Source organism: Rana temporaria, chromosome 3, assembly GCF_905171775.1.
Source record: "Rana temporaria chromosome 3, aRanTem1.1, whole genome shotgun sequence".
Classification (NCBI taxonomy): domain Eukaryota; kingdom Metazoa; phylum Chordata; class Amphibia; order Anura; family Ranidae; genus Rana; species Rana temporaria.
This window is the reverse complement of record NC_053491.1, coordinates 134,225,861-134,242,657: the sequence shown is the minus strand read 5'-3', so window position 1 is coordinate 134,242,657 and position 16,797 is coordinate 134,225,861. Positions and strand designations below refer to the sequence as shown.

Sequence of the window (16,797 nt, the reverse complement as noted above, 5' to 3'; positions counted from 1 at the left end):
GCATGTAGGAGAGGTTGGGGCCCTGAGAAGTAAAAAAGGCACATCACCCTAAAATTAGAAGAAAAGGTGGTCTGGTAACATTGTAAGGCAAAGCTTCAGTCAGTGACCATGATTGATAGTGCAACATGTTGAGACCTAATATTATCCAGCATGTTTGAAAAAGCTTCCATATGGAAGGAAGGAAGAAAAACTGTCTCAATTATAACTATAACAAAGATATTAATTAATTCAATGCAATGACATGTCCACCCCCCTCTCCAGTCTCTAATGTTTTTTACTCAATGAAGCTTAATCTACAAAATAAAATGAAACTTTGATCCATGATACACCCTACTTAGACCCCAAACCGTTTAGTTAGATCATAAAAAAAGTGACATGTCAACAAAGGCTTTGCAAACTGTAACACAATTGGCTGAAGTTCATACTAAAGGTTAAACTTTGTGGTTTCGGTTCTATAGAAACCATGCCCTCCTCAAAACCCTATTGATGATATAGACAAGAATGAAGAACTTGCTGATGAGAAATGTATAGCATGTGCAAACTGTCTTGCATGTTGCTATAGGGTTTTGTATGACCATAACTTGCAATATGCTGCATATACAAACATTTTTGCAGTATATAAAGTATTATTTATCCTAGCATTCACTCAAACTTTTTTTAAGTTGAAAGTTATTTTAGCAAGAAATGTTGTGAGTATAATTCACAAGTACAATAACTAACTCACTGAGCACAAAATGTAGAAATCAGATATAATCATTTGTCTTAATACATTGGCACAATTGTACTATAAAACTAATGTCAACATCTTGAGGTCCAGGTAATATAATGATTTCAGCTCTGTGTCTTTGGTAATCACTAACCACAACTAGCTACTACTTCCTTGACTGATTATCCAGTCATATGTTTCCTTTCTGTTACACACATCTTGGATTTTGTTCACTGAGCACAAAGATGTAGGAATTAGAAGGAATATTTTTTTCTGAATATAGATATATATATATATATATATATATATATATATATATATATATATATATATATAAATTGTGGTATACATACAATGCAAAGTATAGTTCTTTCCTGTGAAGTCACAGTTGCAGAAATAAAGGTTGGTAGCCCCCTCACAAGGGCATATCCCATCTTACATTCACGAGTGGGATAGAGAAATGAACATGACAATTATCCACCACAAACAGAAAGGGCCATCTTGTTCACCAACAGGCAGTAGTGTATTTAGGTTTTGTGCTGCCCTAGGCCTGACTAAACTCATGCACCCCCTAATTTTAATATGACCCACCCCTTCCTGTCAAGGCCACAACCCTTTCTGTTTAAGACACACTCTGAAATTTTCGAGTGAGGACACTAGTTCTTAGGGCCTGTGGGGAAGCAATGGATTACCTTAATTTGCATAGATTTACGCTCAATTCCTGTTTGGCTATGAGGCAGGAAGTGAAGGGAAATCTCTGCAATGGGTCAGGGATGGTAAAAAATAAACTAACAGGGGCTATAACCCCCTCCCTCCTTACTCTATCCAAAATGAAAAAGTGTTGCCTATAGTTCTACTTTAAGCACACATTTCTGATAATTTTATGGAGAGGACTAAGAATAAAGGGCCAGATTCACAGCCAGCGGGCGCAACGTAACTTTTCTGATTTAAGTTACACCGCCGCAAATTACACAAGTTAGTGCCCGATCCACAAAGCACTTACCTGGAAATTTGCAGCGGTGTAACTTAAATCCGTCCGGCGCAAGGCGGGCCCAATGGAATGGGGCGAGTCTCATTTAAATTAGGCGCGCTCCCACGCCGGACGTACTGCGCATGCTCCCAACGCTATTTTCCCGACGTGCTTTGCGTGAAGTTACATTGCGCCGAGTTTTGTGAATCGCGACAGGTAAAAAAGAGTTGCAGCGGGAAAAAGAAAAGATTTAAAAAAAATTCAAAACCGACGCGGGAACGACGGGTATACTTTTGCATGGTAGAGTACCTTTACACTTTTGTAAAGGTACCCTATCTTTGCGACGGCAAACTAACACTTACGGCGACTTAACGAAGGAAAAAAGCTTTGTGGATCTCCGTAAGTGCTAATTTGCATACCCGACGCTGGATTACGACGAGAAATGCCCCCAGCGGCGGCTGCGGTACTGCATCCTAAGATCCGACAGTGTAAGTCCATTACACCTGTCAGATCTTAGGACTAGCTATGCGTAACTGGTTCTATGAATCAGCCGCATAGTTAGAAACAGAGATTTGTGAATCTGGCCCATACAGTATAACCATGCCAATGGTGCACCAGAAAATATATAGCACAGTGAGGAAGGTTTGTGGTCCATGATGATAGGACAGTCAAAATTAGAAGCAGCTTGCGTTACACTAACAGTATAGCACAAGCCAACAAAGACTCTTTTGCTGCTCCCCCCCTGCAAAGTGCTGCCCTAGGCCTGGACCTTGTTGGCCTAGGCCAGGATACAGCGTTGCCAACAGGTCATCATCAATAGCTAAGAAATTTAAAAAACATGGCTGCAAGATAATCTCCAGATAATACAGGGTTCTGGCCCATCTCCATCAGATCTTCCTATAGTCTTCTGACCTTTGCTGGAGATATGCCTCCTCTCAAGGCACTCTTCTACATATCTTTTGAAGCTGCCTGAAAATACACCCATCTTGAGAGAAAGTGCAACAACTAGTGCTCCCAACTTACCTAGGTGTATCTAGACCATCATCCTATGAACTACTCCCTGCACCTTAACTGTGTGCTCACTCCATACATATCGGCCTTAAAATGAAATTTGGGCATACATTTCAGCGCCATGGAAGCAGCCTGTTACTCCTCAAATCTCCCTCACAATTAAGGACATCAAAAGAAAAAGGGCTTAACAGCTTTACTATACCATTAGGAAACAAACTTCTGCAACATATGGTATCTTGGGATGTTTTTTTCATGCTCTTCAGCAAATCAGGAGATGCTAAACCTACCTCTCCCTAAATAAGTTTTAATTTTTTTTTTTATTCCATATTCTTTATTAGTTTTTTTATCCACAGGTTCAAAAACATCCAAGTATAAAAATAAACCATTTCATCGTGTTTCCTATATCTCAACATTTTACCAGTTGTCCCAGCTCCAATATTCTTTTCCACTGTACCTTCGTTATATCAAAAGCCTTGATTACATCCAGAGACTATGGCCCACAAAGCACTTGTGCCGACGTATCTCAAGAAACGCAGCATAAGTGAAAATATGCGCCGTCCTATCTGTGCGCCGTGCCCACAAACTAAGATACGCCAGAAAAATAGGCTTCATCCGACCGACGTAACTTGCCTACACCGGCGTAGAGTGGGCGCATATTTACGCTGGACGTATTTGGCGCTCCCATAGATTTTCTATTCACATATGCAAATGAGGGAGATACGCCGATTCACAAACGTACTTGCGCACGGCGCATAATATACACGGTTTGCGTAAGTTGTATGTCCGGCGTAAAGTTATTCCCCATATATGAGGCGCAACCCATGCAAAGGTATGGGCCAGGGAACATAAGCCGTTGTATTTTACGTAGTTTACGCTGGACGTGAATATGGCTGGGTGTAGGTTACGTTCACGCCGTAGGCAGTGATCTGGCATATCTTAGGCAGTTGTTCTGACGTGATTGTGAGCATGCGCACTGGGATGCGTCCACGGGACAGCGCATGCGCCGTTCATTAGATGTATCTGTCTGGCACTCGGCCCCTCATTTCCATGTATCACGCCCACTTCGGCTTACGCCTTAGAAACCCAGCGCAGATTTGAGAGCAATGGCTTTGTGAATTCGGTGCTTGCCTCTCTGCGCTACTTCGGCGTAGCGTACAAAAGATACGCTATGGCGGCATAAATATGCGCCGGTGTCTGTGAATCCAGGCCATAGGGCTCTTGATCCCATATTCTCTGCCGGGGTCTGCTGGTTTAGATTTACCCTTCTTATATTCATACTGGTTGACCCATTAGGGATGAAACCTGTTTGGTCTGGATGTATGAGTTTATGGATGATTTTATTCAACCTGGCTGCCAGTACCTTTGCCCGTATTTTGGCATCTGTACACAGCAAGGAGATTGGTCTATACGCCAATGTATCTAACGGGTCTTTCCCCTCTTTGTGCAACACATTTATAGTGACCTCTGTCATTGAATTTGGCAGTTTCCCTTCCACCATCACCCAGTTTAAAGCCTTAAGTTACTCCGGAAGCAGTACTTTTCCATAATATTTATAAATCTCCATCGGTAGTCCGTCTGGCCCAGAAGATTTTTGATTGGCCATCCCGGCCACTGCTTGTTGTAATTCCTATAGAGTTATTAAGGCTTCCATTCCCTCTCTATCCCCTGCTATGAGGGTCGGTATGTCCATGTTCCTAAAAAAACATGTTAATTTCCTCCTTCCCGTCTACTCCCTGTGATTTATACAATTTTTCATAATATTTTCTAAATGTATCTGTAATTTCTGATGTATGGGAAGAAATCTCTCCACTTTTATCAAGGACCTCACTGAAATCCCCCACTACTACAGTGCCTGCCGCCGAGAATGTGTTTTTAGCACGACAGCATCGCGCTGATTCTCGGCGACAGGGTGCCGACATCTCGCACTCGCTGGAATAGTAAAAGCACATTCCAGTGAGCGCGTCATAGAAGCGACGGGGATCCGACTTGGATTCCCGCCAATTCTACACGTGTGCAGCGTTTGTTAATAATCCTGAGGAGGAACTCCCCGCCGGATTTTAAATAAAAATCCGGCAAGGGTTCCCCCCTCAGGAGCATACCAGGCCCTACCCATTCACCTGGAGGCAAAGTGTTAAAAGTTAATAAACACACGACACAACGGGTTTTTAAAATAATTTATTTGTCTGCTCCGGAGGCACCCCCTGTCTTCTTTAGCTCTTTTTGCAGGGGGGGCTTCTTCTTCCGCTATCCGCTTTCTCCCGCTGCCCGGTGCCTTCTCCTTCAGGGCTGGCCGCCGATATACTAGCGGTGGCCAGTCCACTCTTCTGTGACGTCATCTTCTTCACTTCTCTTCTTCTGCCTTCTCCCGATGTTGACACAACGCTTCTTCTCGCTGCAATGATGGGTGCGCGGCTTGCATCTGACTTATATAGGCCTCACAGTCCCATCATGCTCTGGTACCTACCCACGTGGGTAGGTATCACATGGGTAGGTACCAGAGCATGATGGGACTGTGAGGCCTATATAAGTCAGATGCAAGCCGCGCACCTGTCATTGCAGCGAGAAGAGGCGACGTGTCAACATCGGGAGAAGGCAGAAGAAGAGAAGTGAAGAAGATGATGTCACAGAAGAGCGGGCTGGCCCCCGCTAGTATAGCGGCGGCCAGTCCTGAAGGAGAAGGCACCGGGCAGCGGGAGGAAGAACCGGGGTGCGCCGAGTCAACAGCGGAGAGCGGCGAACATAGAAGAAGACCCCCGGAAAGCGGAGAAGACCCGGAGAGTGAAGAAACCCCCCCCCGGATAGCGGAGAAGACCCCCGGAAAGCGGAGAAGACCCGGAGAGTGGAGAAGCCCCCCCAGGATAGCGGAAGAAGAAGCCCCCCTGCAAAAAGAGCTAAACAAGACAGGGGGTGCCTCCGGAGCAGACAAATAAATTATTTTAAAAACCCTTGTGTCGTGTGTTTATTAACTTTTAACACTTTGCCTCCAGGTGAATGGGTAGGGGTACGATGTACCCCATATCCATTCACTTAGGGTGGGGGGCCGTTATCTGGGGGCCCCCTTATTTGAGGGGGCTCCCAGATTCCGATAAGCCCCCCGCCCGCAGACCCCGACAACCAACAGCCAGGGTTGTCGGGAAGAGGCCTTATCAACATGGGGACAGGGTGCTCTGGGGTGGGGGGGCCCGCAGTGCGCCCCCCTGCCCCAGAGCACCCAACCCCCCCATGTTGAGGGCATGCGGCCTGGTACGGCTCAGGAGGGGGGGGCGCTCGCTCGTCCCCACTCCTTTCCTGGCCGGCCGGGTAGCGTGCTTTGGATACGGGTCTGGTATGGATTGTAGGGGGACCCCTACGCCGTTTTTTCGGCGTAGGGGGGTCTCCTTACAACCCATACCAGACCTAAGGGCCTGGTATGCTTCTGAGGGGGGAACTCATGCCGGATTTTTATTTAAAATCCGGCGGGGAGTTCCTCCTCAGGATTCATAACAAATGCCGCACACGTGTAGAATTGGCGGGAATACAAGTCGGATCCTCATCGCTTCTATGACGGCTTTGTCTCCATTGCTGCAAGCCAGCTCGGCGCTGGCTCCCGAGATGGGGCTCGTAGGTGGTCAATCTCGCCGAAAAAGGGAGCGAGATTGACACAATATCGCGGTCACCCACTGTATATAAGTTTAGATACGGAACTGATCCCCTAATCTTAAATAGACCACCCAATTCACGCTACAAAGTTGTCTATGATGAAAACTTCAAATTGATAAAATCTTTCTGATTACTGTTGACATTTGGTGACCACTGAACATTTCCCATACCCCCTTTTTTATGCTTCACTGCTACTTTCTTCTGGAATTTTGCCAAATACCCCCTTCTTTTAACTAGTGCTCATTGCGCTTTCTCCCTATTTCTTCTTCCCACTACCCCACCCCAATTTGGCCCTCCTAGGGATTTATCCCCCCTATGGCCATTTTCTTAGAATAAACATAGGTCTAGGTTAAAAAAAAAGAAATACAAATCAAATAAATAAATATACCCCATACTCTAAAGAAAAAGAATAGGTGATGACTTGATATGTCACTTGATTATTTTCCAAAGTCATTCTTCTTTTTTTTTTGTGTCTGTATTTAAAGTTAGCACTTGCCAATGAAAAAAATATTTTTTCTTAAAACAACAAACAAAATTAAATGCAAAAAACCTTGGTGCTAGATAGGTGGCCCCAGCTTCATCAAACTGCTCAGGTTTCAAAGTTTCACAGTCTGAAAAAAGATAAATGCCTTATATCAGATAGAGAAAAGGAAAACTTGATTTTTTACAGTCTGTAACAGCAAACAATATCAGTGCTACATTCCCTCTGTTAGATTCATTAATTGTGTTAGCCACATTTGTTTAATTATGACATACATGGCATATGCTTTAAAAGTAATATAATGAGGTACTCCAAGAAAGAATTAATGTACAGTTTAACAACCTATTTCAAAACGGGGCACATTTTCATTATATACAGTCTTAAAGTGGACCTAAACCCTATAATACTGATGTGTCCACTACTTTTTCTGGGTTCAAAGTCTTCTGCCATCTTGATTATCCAGGCTGGGATGCTGTAACTACTGGGCATGTCTATTTTGCATAGTATGTCTATTCTGTAATGCAAATCCTTTCTGCTCACAAGTCAGGGTTAGGTTTAACTTTAAAGGAAATGTATATTAATCTCACAGCTAACATGTTTATTTCTTGCTAAATCAGGTATTTATTCATATGATTTTTTATATACTTACAACTCGCAGCCAGTAGCTGTCAAGATCAGAGCAAGAGTACAAGCTTTCTGGAGTTTAGCTATCAGTTTTGTTGTGAACAGCAGAAGAGATCAAAAATAATAGACCGAAAAACAACCGGCCGAATGTCGATCAATGTATGGGCAGGTAGGTTGTACAGATGTTGATCTACCAATCGCCTTCTGTACAACTATCCTGTTGGATTGTTGATGCTTGATCAGCACTGCAGGGTATAGCCTGCAATGCTAATCGGTGTATTCTGGTGATAGAGAAGTCTCTCCACTGACAGAACACAATAGCTCAGTGGGGAGGAAGGGGGAAACTGGTCAGTTTTTCATTCAACATGCTGGTTGAATAAAAAAAATATTCATCTATGGGCTGCCTTCGTTTACAGAGTCTGCCAAAAGACATGCACATAGGATTGTACTTTAAAGTACAGCATGCTTGGCAAACTAAATGCCATATTTATTTTTCAAAAAATTACATAAATCTGATCTACAACCATTGCACTTACCCTGACAAGAGTGATTGGCATTGTCAGGACCTGAATCACATGCTGGTGGCACTGTGGTTCCCTTGGTTGAAAGCTGTAATTCCAGTGTCCATCAGGGGGTGTTTTCCAGCAGCCAACAGTTTCTAGTAATCAGACCCCACTTGATGTTGGCTGCCGGGAAGGTACTTAAGTCCCTCTTCTGCTTATACACATTACATTAGTATTTTGATTTGCTTGCTGTGCTAAGCCTAATGGTTTTGCCATTTATCGTACTCCTGTCTTGATCTTGATCTTGCTCTAGCCCTGCACCCTGAGCCTTGCTGCCTTTTATCCACTCCCCTTGTTCCTGTACCCAGTCCTGATTCCCCCCCTTCCTTGCATCTCTTGTATTCCCTACTAGCCATGTTCCTCATCTTGTATATATATTGTACAGTATATACTGTAGTTAAGAAGGAACAAAAATTGTTTCTGGACAGCCGCACTCTGAACAAGTTGTAGCCTTTATCAAAAAAAGGACAGCACTACAAGTCACAGCAACATAAAATAAAACCCGACTGTGACTTGTAGTGCTGTCCTTTTTTAAATAAAGGCTACAACTTGTTCAGAGTGCGGCTGTCCAGAAATAATTTTTGTTCCTGCTTTGCTAGGTGCATTGCCTGCACCTGAGTTGTCTGCAACGGAGGATGTTCGTCTGGGTTCCCACCTGGAGCGGCTACTCCCTTTTCATATACTGTAGTTTGTTTGTTTAAGTGATTCTAAAGTCTTGTTTTTTTTAGTTAAAAATAACAAACATGTTATACTTACCTGCCCTTTGTAGTAGTTTTGCACAGAGCAGGCTGGATCCTCCTCTTCTCGGGTCCCCTTTGGTGCTCCAGGCCCCTCCCTCCTGTTGAGTGCCCCCACAGCAAGCAGCTATGGGGGGAAATTGAGCCAAGTCACAGCTCCCTGTGTCCATGCAGACAATGAGCCGCGGCCCGGCCCCGCCCCTTCCTCTTCTCAGTGGCTGCCGACTTTGATTAACAGCAGCAGGAGCCAAAAGCGCTGCACTGCTGTCTCAGCCAATGAGGAGGGGAGTTCTGGGCAGTTGAGACACTGCTGCAACATTGCTGGATAGAGACAGGGCTCAGGTAAGTATTAGGGGGCTGAGGGGTGCTGCTATACACAGAAGGCTTTATATCTTAATGCATGGAATGCATTAAAATAAACATAACCTTCTGACTTTACAACCACTTTAAAGCGGAGGTCCACCCTAAAAAAAAAAAAATACCCAAGAAAGCTAAAAAAAAAGCTAACAAATAATTGAGACAGAGAAAAAGGCAATATAAATATTCACTGTAGACACATAGAATAAGAGAACTGAAACAGCAAGGAGGTATATAAAAGGGAAGTAAAAACTAACAAAATAAGCATAAAGGATGTACTTGCCCTTCATTCTGCTTTTTTTGGCTGTCCATCAGATAGAGAAAGCAAGAGAATAGGAAAAACAGGGTAAAGGTAAAAGGGGTCACAAACAATATTTTATTCAAGTTATTGAATAAAGATATTGTGACTAGATAAAAGGTTAATTCAAATACAGCTGAAGTCTGGAAGAAAGAGACAAACACTCATCACAATCGGAGCATATGCAAGATTTTACATAAAATCTTCTTCTTGTAGAAATATCTGTTGTGCAATCCATAAAGGGGTTATAAAGGTACAATTTTCTTTCCTAAATAGCTTCCTTTACCTTAGTGCAGTCCTCCTTCACTTACCTCATCCTTCGATTTTGCTTTTAAATGTCCTTATTTCTTCTGAGAAATCCTCACTTCCTGTTCTTCTGCCTGTAACTCCACACAGTAATGCAAGGCTTTCTCCCTGGTGTGGAGTGTCCTGCTCACCCCCTCCCTTGGACTACTGGAGACTCAGGACACCCACTAACACACAGCTCCTTTCTCTATCTGCAACCTAGAGAGTGTCCTGACTCTCCTGTAGTCCAAGGGAGGGGGCGAGCACGACACTCCACACCACGGAGAAAGCCTTGCATTACTGAGTTACAGACAGAAGAACAGGAAGTGAGGATTTCTCAGAAGAAATAAGGACATTTAAAAGTAAAATGGAAGGATGAGGTAAGTGAAGGAGGACTGCACTAAGGTAAAGGAAGCTATTTAAGAAAAATAAATTGTACCTTTACAACCCCTTTAAGTAGTTGCTGCATGTGCTTAACAAGTAATTATTATTATTTCTAACATATCAATTCATGTAAAACAGCACTAGTAAAAATCCTTTTGCTAAGGGGCAGAATATTAGCGACTTAGGGAAAATCAATTAGAAATCCTATTTAGTGAGAATTTATATAAATTATTGGGAAATGTGTGCCTTTCTTTGGATAGTCAATTCTGAATAGGTATTAAAATAAACATAAAAAGAGTGCACAGAAAAATCATACATACATACATACAGAGTCAACAAACAAGAATAAAAAAAAAAAAAGAAGGAGGATTGTTAGGCCTCGTACACACGATAGTCTGATGGACCGTTTTCATAGGTTAACCGATGAAGCTGACTGATGGTTCGTCGTCCCTACACACCATCAGTTACCATCGGTCTGATGGACCGTTTTCATCGGACGAACCGATCGTGTGTGGGCCCCATCGTTTTTTTTTTCCCCATCGGTGAAAAAAAATAGAACCTGTTTTAAGATTTTCTGATGGTTAAAAAAACGATAGAAAAAAATGATCGTCTGTGGGGAAATCCATCGGTCAAAAATCCATGCATGCTCAGAATCAAGTTGACGCATGCTCGGAAGCATTGAACTTCATTTTTCTCAGCACTTCGTTGTGTTTTACATCACCGCGTTGGACACGATCGGATTTTTAACTGATGGTGTGTAGGCAAGACTGATGAAAGTCAGCTCCATCGGATATCTGATGAAAAAATCCATTGGTCCGTTTTCATCGGATGAACCGATCGTGTGTACGTGGCATACGTGTTGTTTAGAACATTTCAGACAGGCAAGGATGGGATTTACATGTCAATTTATTCAGCTTTTAATTTGACTACTAATTTCAGATTTTAGCTGTGTTTGAGGTGCAGAAAACGGTGTAAAATAACTGACAACGCAATTTTATTGTGCAATCTAGTGGGTTAAGTCATTCTTGTACATAAATCTAAATGTGAGGAGATCCACATGAGATAAGATCTAATATGTGCTGGTTCACACCAGCGCACTCTGCGAGATTGCATGTGATCCGCACATCAGTGAAAATCACATGCAATGTTCGTGTAATGCAGTTTCAGCCATACAGATAGTATGGGTGATATCGCATTACATTCGGACCAAACTCACACAGGTCCGCACCAGAATCGGATGTGAACACCCATGCGCTCAGATTCATGTCCGAACTGTCATTTCGCAGTGTGATATGCAAGATGAAATGGGGGTGTCATTAACAATGTATTAACACTCCCGGCAGTTCGCATATGACAGTGTAAACTGCTGTGCGAGTTGAGTGCGCAGTGGATTTGCAGGGTTCCCGCATTGCACAAGTGTGAAACGAGCCTATATGTCATGATATGAAAAAGGCTGTATAAAGTGTTTCCTAGAAAAATGTAAAACATTTTTTAGACCCAAGCAGGTTGCATCACTCAACACACTATACAATCTCCACATTGTGGTTGAAAAATATATTTATTTTGTATCATTCAAAAGGAATCAAATTGGGGTGTAATGTGGGTGCCCAGCTTAATACATGTATCTTTAACACACATTAAAACACTCAGTACAACAAATGATTATAAAAAGTACCTATATGAATCAGTACTCAACTTGATGTGTAGCTCTGATATCTGCACCATTTCATGTGCCATTTAAATCTCCTCTAATGATATATTGGGGACCTCCTGTGGCTGCATTTATTCATATCCTGGAACTGTCAACCAGGAACCTTGCCTTTTCTCTAAACCCTCTGACCCCCTTGGATCTATACTGTGAATTTCTCACTAAAAAAATTCCAAAAGTTTTTGAATTTGAATAGTTTTCAAATTCGAATAGTTTCCCAATGAGAATAAAATAAAATAGAAAATAAAGGAATAGAATAGAAAAAAATATAATAGAATATAACGTGTATGGGGGAGGAGCTACGCCTGATGTCACTCGCTGCCATCTTGATCATTTTGTGCCATGTTTCATTACTCGTTTTAGTCTGGCTAAATGTGAGTACGTTTTTCTTTGGAATAAAAACAGCTGATTATATTCAAATGGAGAGAACTTAGATTTGTTTTATTCTTGAATTTCGGGAGTTACAGTTCTTGGTATTGTTCCAAATCCTGGTGCCTATAAACCTATTTGGTGGGACATGTGAGTTTGACTACCTGTTAGTTCAGGAATCCATTAATTGAGGTGAGCGAAGCGATTACCTTGGTGGTGGAGGGATTGTCATTTGAAGTTATTGCTCCTGTTATTTTCCATCACTGGATCGTAATGTTGCTGGTGACGCAGGCCACAGCCTACGTGTTTCGTCACAAGCAGACGTCATCTGGGATCGTCAGATGTGGATTCACACACATTCAGTTGTTGATTATTGGGACTTTTGTATTATATACAGTGGACTGTCACGCTCACTTTTTTATGTATCTATTTATTTAAATAGCTTGGGCCTGATTCCCAAAAGAGATACGCAGACTTAACTGCTGTTCAGTCTGTGCCTAACTTTGGAAACGATTCTCAAAAGGCTTTTCCAAAGTTAGGCAGAAAATCTGACATGTGTAAGACACTTACACGGTCAGATCTTAGGATGCAGTACCGCATCCGCCGCTGGGGGCATTTCTCATGGAAATGCAGCTTTGAGTATGCAAATGAGGACTTAAGCAGATTCTCAAAGCATTTCAGCATTGTGATTTCTGCGTAAGTTCCGAATTTGCCTGCGCAAAACTAGGGCTGGTTTTACAATGTGTAAAGTTAGTCACACCTTGTAAAGGCCCATTCAAGCGACGGCATTTGGTATGCATTCCTGAGGGAGAACTCCACGGCAATTTTTAAATTCAAAACCGGCATGGGTTCCCCCCCCAGGAGCATACCAGGCCCTTAGGTCTGGTATGGGTTGTAAGGAGACCCCCCCTACGCCGAAAAATCCACGTAGGGGGTCCCCCTACAATCCATACCAGACCCGTATCCAAAGCACGCTACCCGGCCGGTCAGGAAGGGAGTGGGGACGAGCGAGCGCCCCCCCCCTCCTGAGCCGTGCCAGGCCGCATGCCCTCAACATGGGGGGGTTGGGTGCTCTGGGGAAGGGGGGCGCACTGCGGGCCCCCCCACCCCAGAGCACCCTGTCCCCATGTTGATGAGGACAGGACCTCTTCCCGACAACCCTTGCCGTTGGTTGTCGGGGTCTGCGGGCGGGGGCTTATCGGAATCTGGGAGTCCCCTCAAATAAGGGGGCCCCCAGATACCGGCCCCCCACCCTAAGTGAATGGATATGGGGTACATCGTACCCCTACCCATTCACCTGGAGGCAAAAAGTAAAAGTTAGTAAACACACAACACAAGGGTTTTTAAAATAATTTATTATTCTGCTCCGGAGGCCCCCCCTGTCTTCTTTATTAGCTCTATTACCAGGGGGGGCTTCTTCTTCCACTCTCCGGGGGTCTTCTTCCACTCTCCGGGGGTCTTCTTCCACTCTCCGGGGGGGGTTTCTTCTTCCGCTCTCCGGGGGGGGTTTCTTCTTCCGCTCTCCGGGGGTCTTCTTCTATCCTCGCCGCTCTCCGCTGTTGACTCGGGGGAACCCCGGTTCTTCTGCAGCTGTCCGGTGCCTTCTTCTTCAGCGCTGGCTGCCTGCTATCTTTGTGTGTTAGCTCAATTAGTAACAGGCAGCCAGCGCGGTCTTCTGTGACGTCAGGTTCTTCTTCTCCCCTCTTCCGATGTTGACTCGTCGCCTCTTGACACTGCAATGATGGAAGCGCGCCTTGCATCCCATTTATATAGGCATCACCGTCCCATCATGCTCCGGCAGGTACCCACGTGGTGGGTGCCTACCCACGTGCACCCACCACGTGGGTACCTACCGGAGCATGATGGGACGGTGATGCCTATATAAATGGGATGCAAGGCGCGCTTCCATCATTGCAGTGACAAGATGCGACGAGTCAACATCGGAAGAGGGGAGAAGAACAGAAGAGAAGAACCTGACGTCACAGAAGACCGCGATGGCTGCCTGCTCGTAATTGAGCTAACACACAAAGATAGCAGGCAGCCAGCGCTGAAGAAGAAGGCACCGGACATCTGCAGAAGAACCGGGGTTCGCCGAGTCAACAGCGGAGAGCGGCGAAGATAGAAGAAGACCCCCGGAGAGCGGAGAAGCCCCCCCCCCCGGAGAGCGGAAGAAGAAACCCCCCCGGAGAGTGGAAGAAGACCCCCGGAGAGTGGAAGAAGACCCCCGGAGAGTGGAAGAAGAAGCCCCCCCTGGTAATAGAGCTAATAAAGAAGACAGGGGGGGCCTCCGGAGCAGAATAATAAATTATTTTAAAAACCCTTGTGTTGTGTGTTTACTAACTTTTACTTTTTGCCTCCAGGTGAATGGGTAGGGGTACGATGTACCCCATATCCATTCACTTAGGGTGGGGGGCCGGTATCTGGGGGCCCCCTTATTTGAGGGGACTCCCAGATTCTGATAAGCCCCCACCCGCAGACCCCGACAACCAACGGCAAGGGTTGTCGGAAAGAGGTCCTGTCCTCATCAACATGGGGACAGGGTGCTCTGGGGTGGGGGGGCCTGCAGTGCGCCCCCCTGCCCCAGAGCACCCAACCCCCCCATGTTGAGGGCATGCGGCCTGGCACGGCTCAGGAGGGGGGGGGCGCTCGCTCGTCCCCACTCCCTTTCCTGACCGGCCGGGTAGCGTGCTTTGGATACGGGTCTGGTATGGATTGTAGGGGGGTCTCCTTACAACCCATACCAGACCTAAGGGCCTGGTATGCTCCTGGGGGGGGGGGACCCATGCCGTTTTTTTCTTTGAAAATTGGCATGGAGTTCTCCCTCTCAGGAATGCATGCTGAGCGACGCTGTCATTTTTTTTATAATTATTTGTTTTCCCGGCGCGTATATTTTTTTTCACCCGTCGCAACTTTAGTGTCCCGTCGCAATCTTCAAAGCCGCCCGGCGTCAATTACGTTCGCGCGCTGCACGTTGGGAAAATTACGTCACACGCATGCGCAGTACGGCCGGCGCGGGAGCGCGCCTCATTTAAATTTTAAATGCCCCCCGGAGAGGAGGACCGCCTTGCGACGGCGGCACTTAAGTTACACGGCCTGAAATTTCTAGGTAAGTGCTTTGAAGATCGGGCACTTAGGTAGAGATTTTAAGTCAGTGTAACTTAACTGCTGAAAGTTAAGTTAGGCGGCTTTTTTGGGAATCAGGCCCCTTATTCTTTATTTCACTGTTATTTTATATATGCTTACTTTTGGAATATTGCTGTTCACACACGTATTTCTTTGCACATATATGTTGTCTATTTTCCCATTTCTCTAAGGCCTCGTACAGACGAGCGGACATGTCCGATGAAAACGGTCCGCGGACCGTTTTCTTTGGACATGTCCGCTGGAATCATTTGGTCTGATGGCTGTACACACCATCAGACCAAATTCCCTGCGGAGAGATTACGCGGTGACAACGCGGTGACGTGGCGGCGACATGGTGGCGACGATGACCCGGCAATGTACGCGACCCCGGAAGTTTAATGCTTCCACGCATGCGTCGAATCACTTCGACGCATGCAAGGGATTTTTCGGCCGAGCGGACATGTCCGATGAGTCGTACTGACCATCGGACATGTCTGGCGGACATGGTTCCAGTGGACATGTTTCTTAGCATGCTAAGAAACATTTGTCCGCTGGAAACCTGTCTGGTCGGCCGGAAAATTGTCCGGTCAGCCCTACACACGACCATACATGTCCACGGAAACTGGTTCACGGACCAGTTTCAGCAGACATGTTCGGTCGTGTGTACGAGGCCTTAGAAGTTTTGGGTATCATCAATATCATTTTTTTAGCGCTGTACCTTATATTTAAACACTTTTCCAATTTTGTATCCACAATGTTTTGGTACTGGCAGCAATTATCTCAATCGCCTTATTTAGTTTAGCGCAGTATTTTTTCCATTTCTTTGGTTTGTTTTTCCCAGCTGTATCTGCTCCATATATTAAAAATGAGTGTAATGCATGAAATTATTGATTCATTTCTATACGTTTTACATTTTAAGAAACTAAGGGCTTATTTATTTACTATAAAATGAGTTTGCTGCAAGGTATTGTTTCTCACTTAATTATTTTTCTTATACATTATTGTATTACATTATAAAGGGATACAAACTGTGAAGGCAAGATTACTAAAGGAACCAGAACACAGTCAGAGAAGGTGTCTGATAGTACTAGTAAACAAACAGAAATGCACTTATCAACACTTCTTTGTAGACTTTGACACCTTTCTAATTACTTGTAAGCCATACACATATACTTGCAAACAGATCTTTTGCATATCAACAATAATGAGTAAACAATGATTCTAATGAATCTGGTGGTTTGGTATACCAAAACTGTTCATATTCTTTAAAGCAGAATATAAACTAAGCAACTCTCAACCTTTGTCAAAAGACACTTATTTCTGTTGCAACAATAAAAAAAAAATCACATTCATCAATAAGAATGTTTTAAAATAATATAAGATCAATGAAATTTAACTATACCCCATAATCAGTTGTATAGCATGTAACTGTAAAACAAGTCTGCTATACAACCCGGGAACATGCATGCTCAGCACATCTAAATGCCTACCACTTTGTTGTAACGGACACTTTGGCCTAATTCAAATCCATGCATTTAGCTC

General features: G+C 44.3%; 1 protein-coding gene across 8 annotated transcripts in view; it reads right to left on the bottom strand.

Annotated features, from left to right (window-relative positions):
* Positions 1 to 16,797, bottom strand: part of CACNA2D1 (calcium voltage-gated channel auxiliary subunit alpha2delta 1) — an 856,738-nt gene that overhangs the window by 80,668 nt on the left and 759,273 nt on the right. For 5 of the 8 annotated variants that reach the window (XM_040343442.1, XM_040343443.1, XM_040343446.1 and 2 more), the window contains 2 exons: positions 9,372 to 9,392; positions 6,877 to 6,937 (listed from right to left, as the gene is read on the bottom strand). In XM_040343442.1, coding sequence (XP_040199376.1) covers positions 6,877 to 6,937; positions 9,372 to 9,392 — 82 coding nt within the window. The remainder of the gene's footprint in view (positions 1 to 6,876; positions 6,938 to 9,371; positions 9,393 to 16,797) is intronic. The other 3 variants (XM_040343444.1, XM_040343448.1, XM_040343449.1) reach the window with 1 other exon arrangement.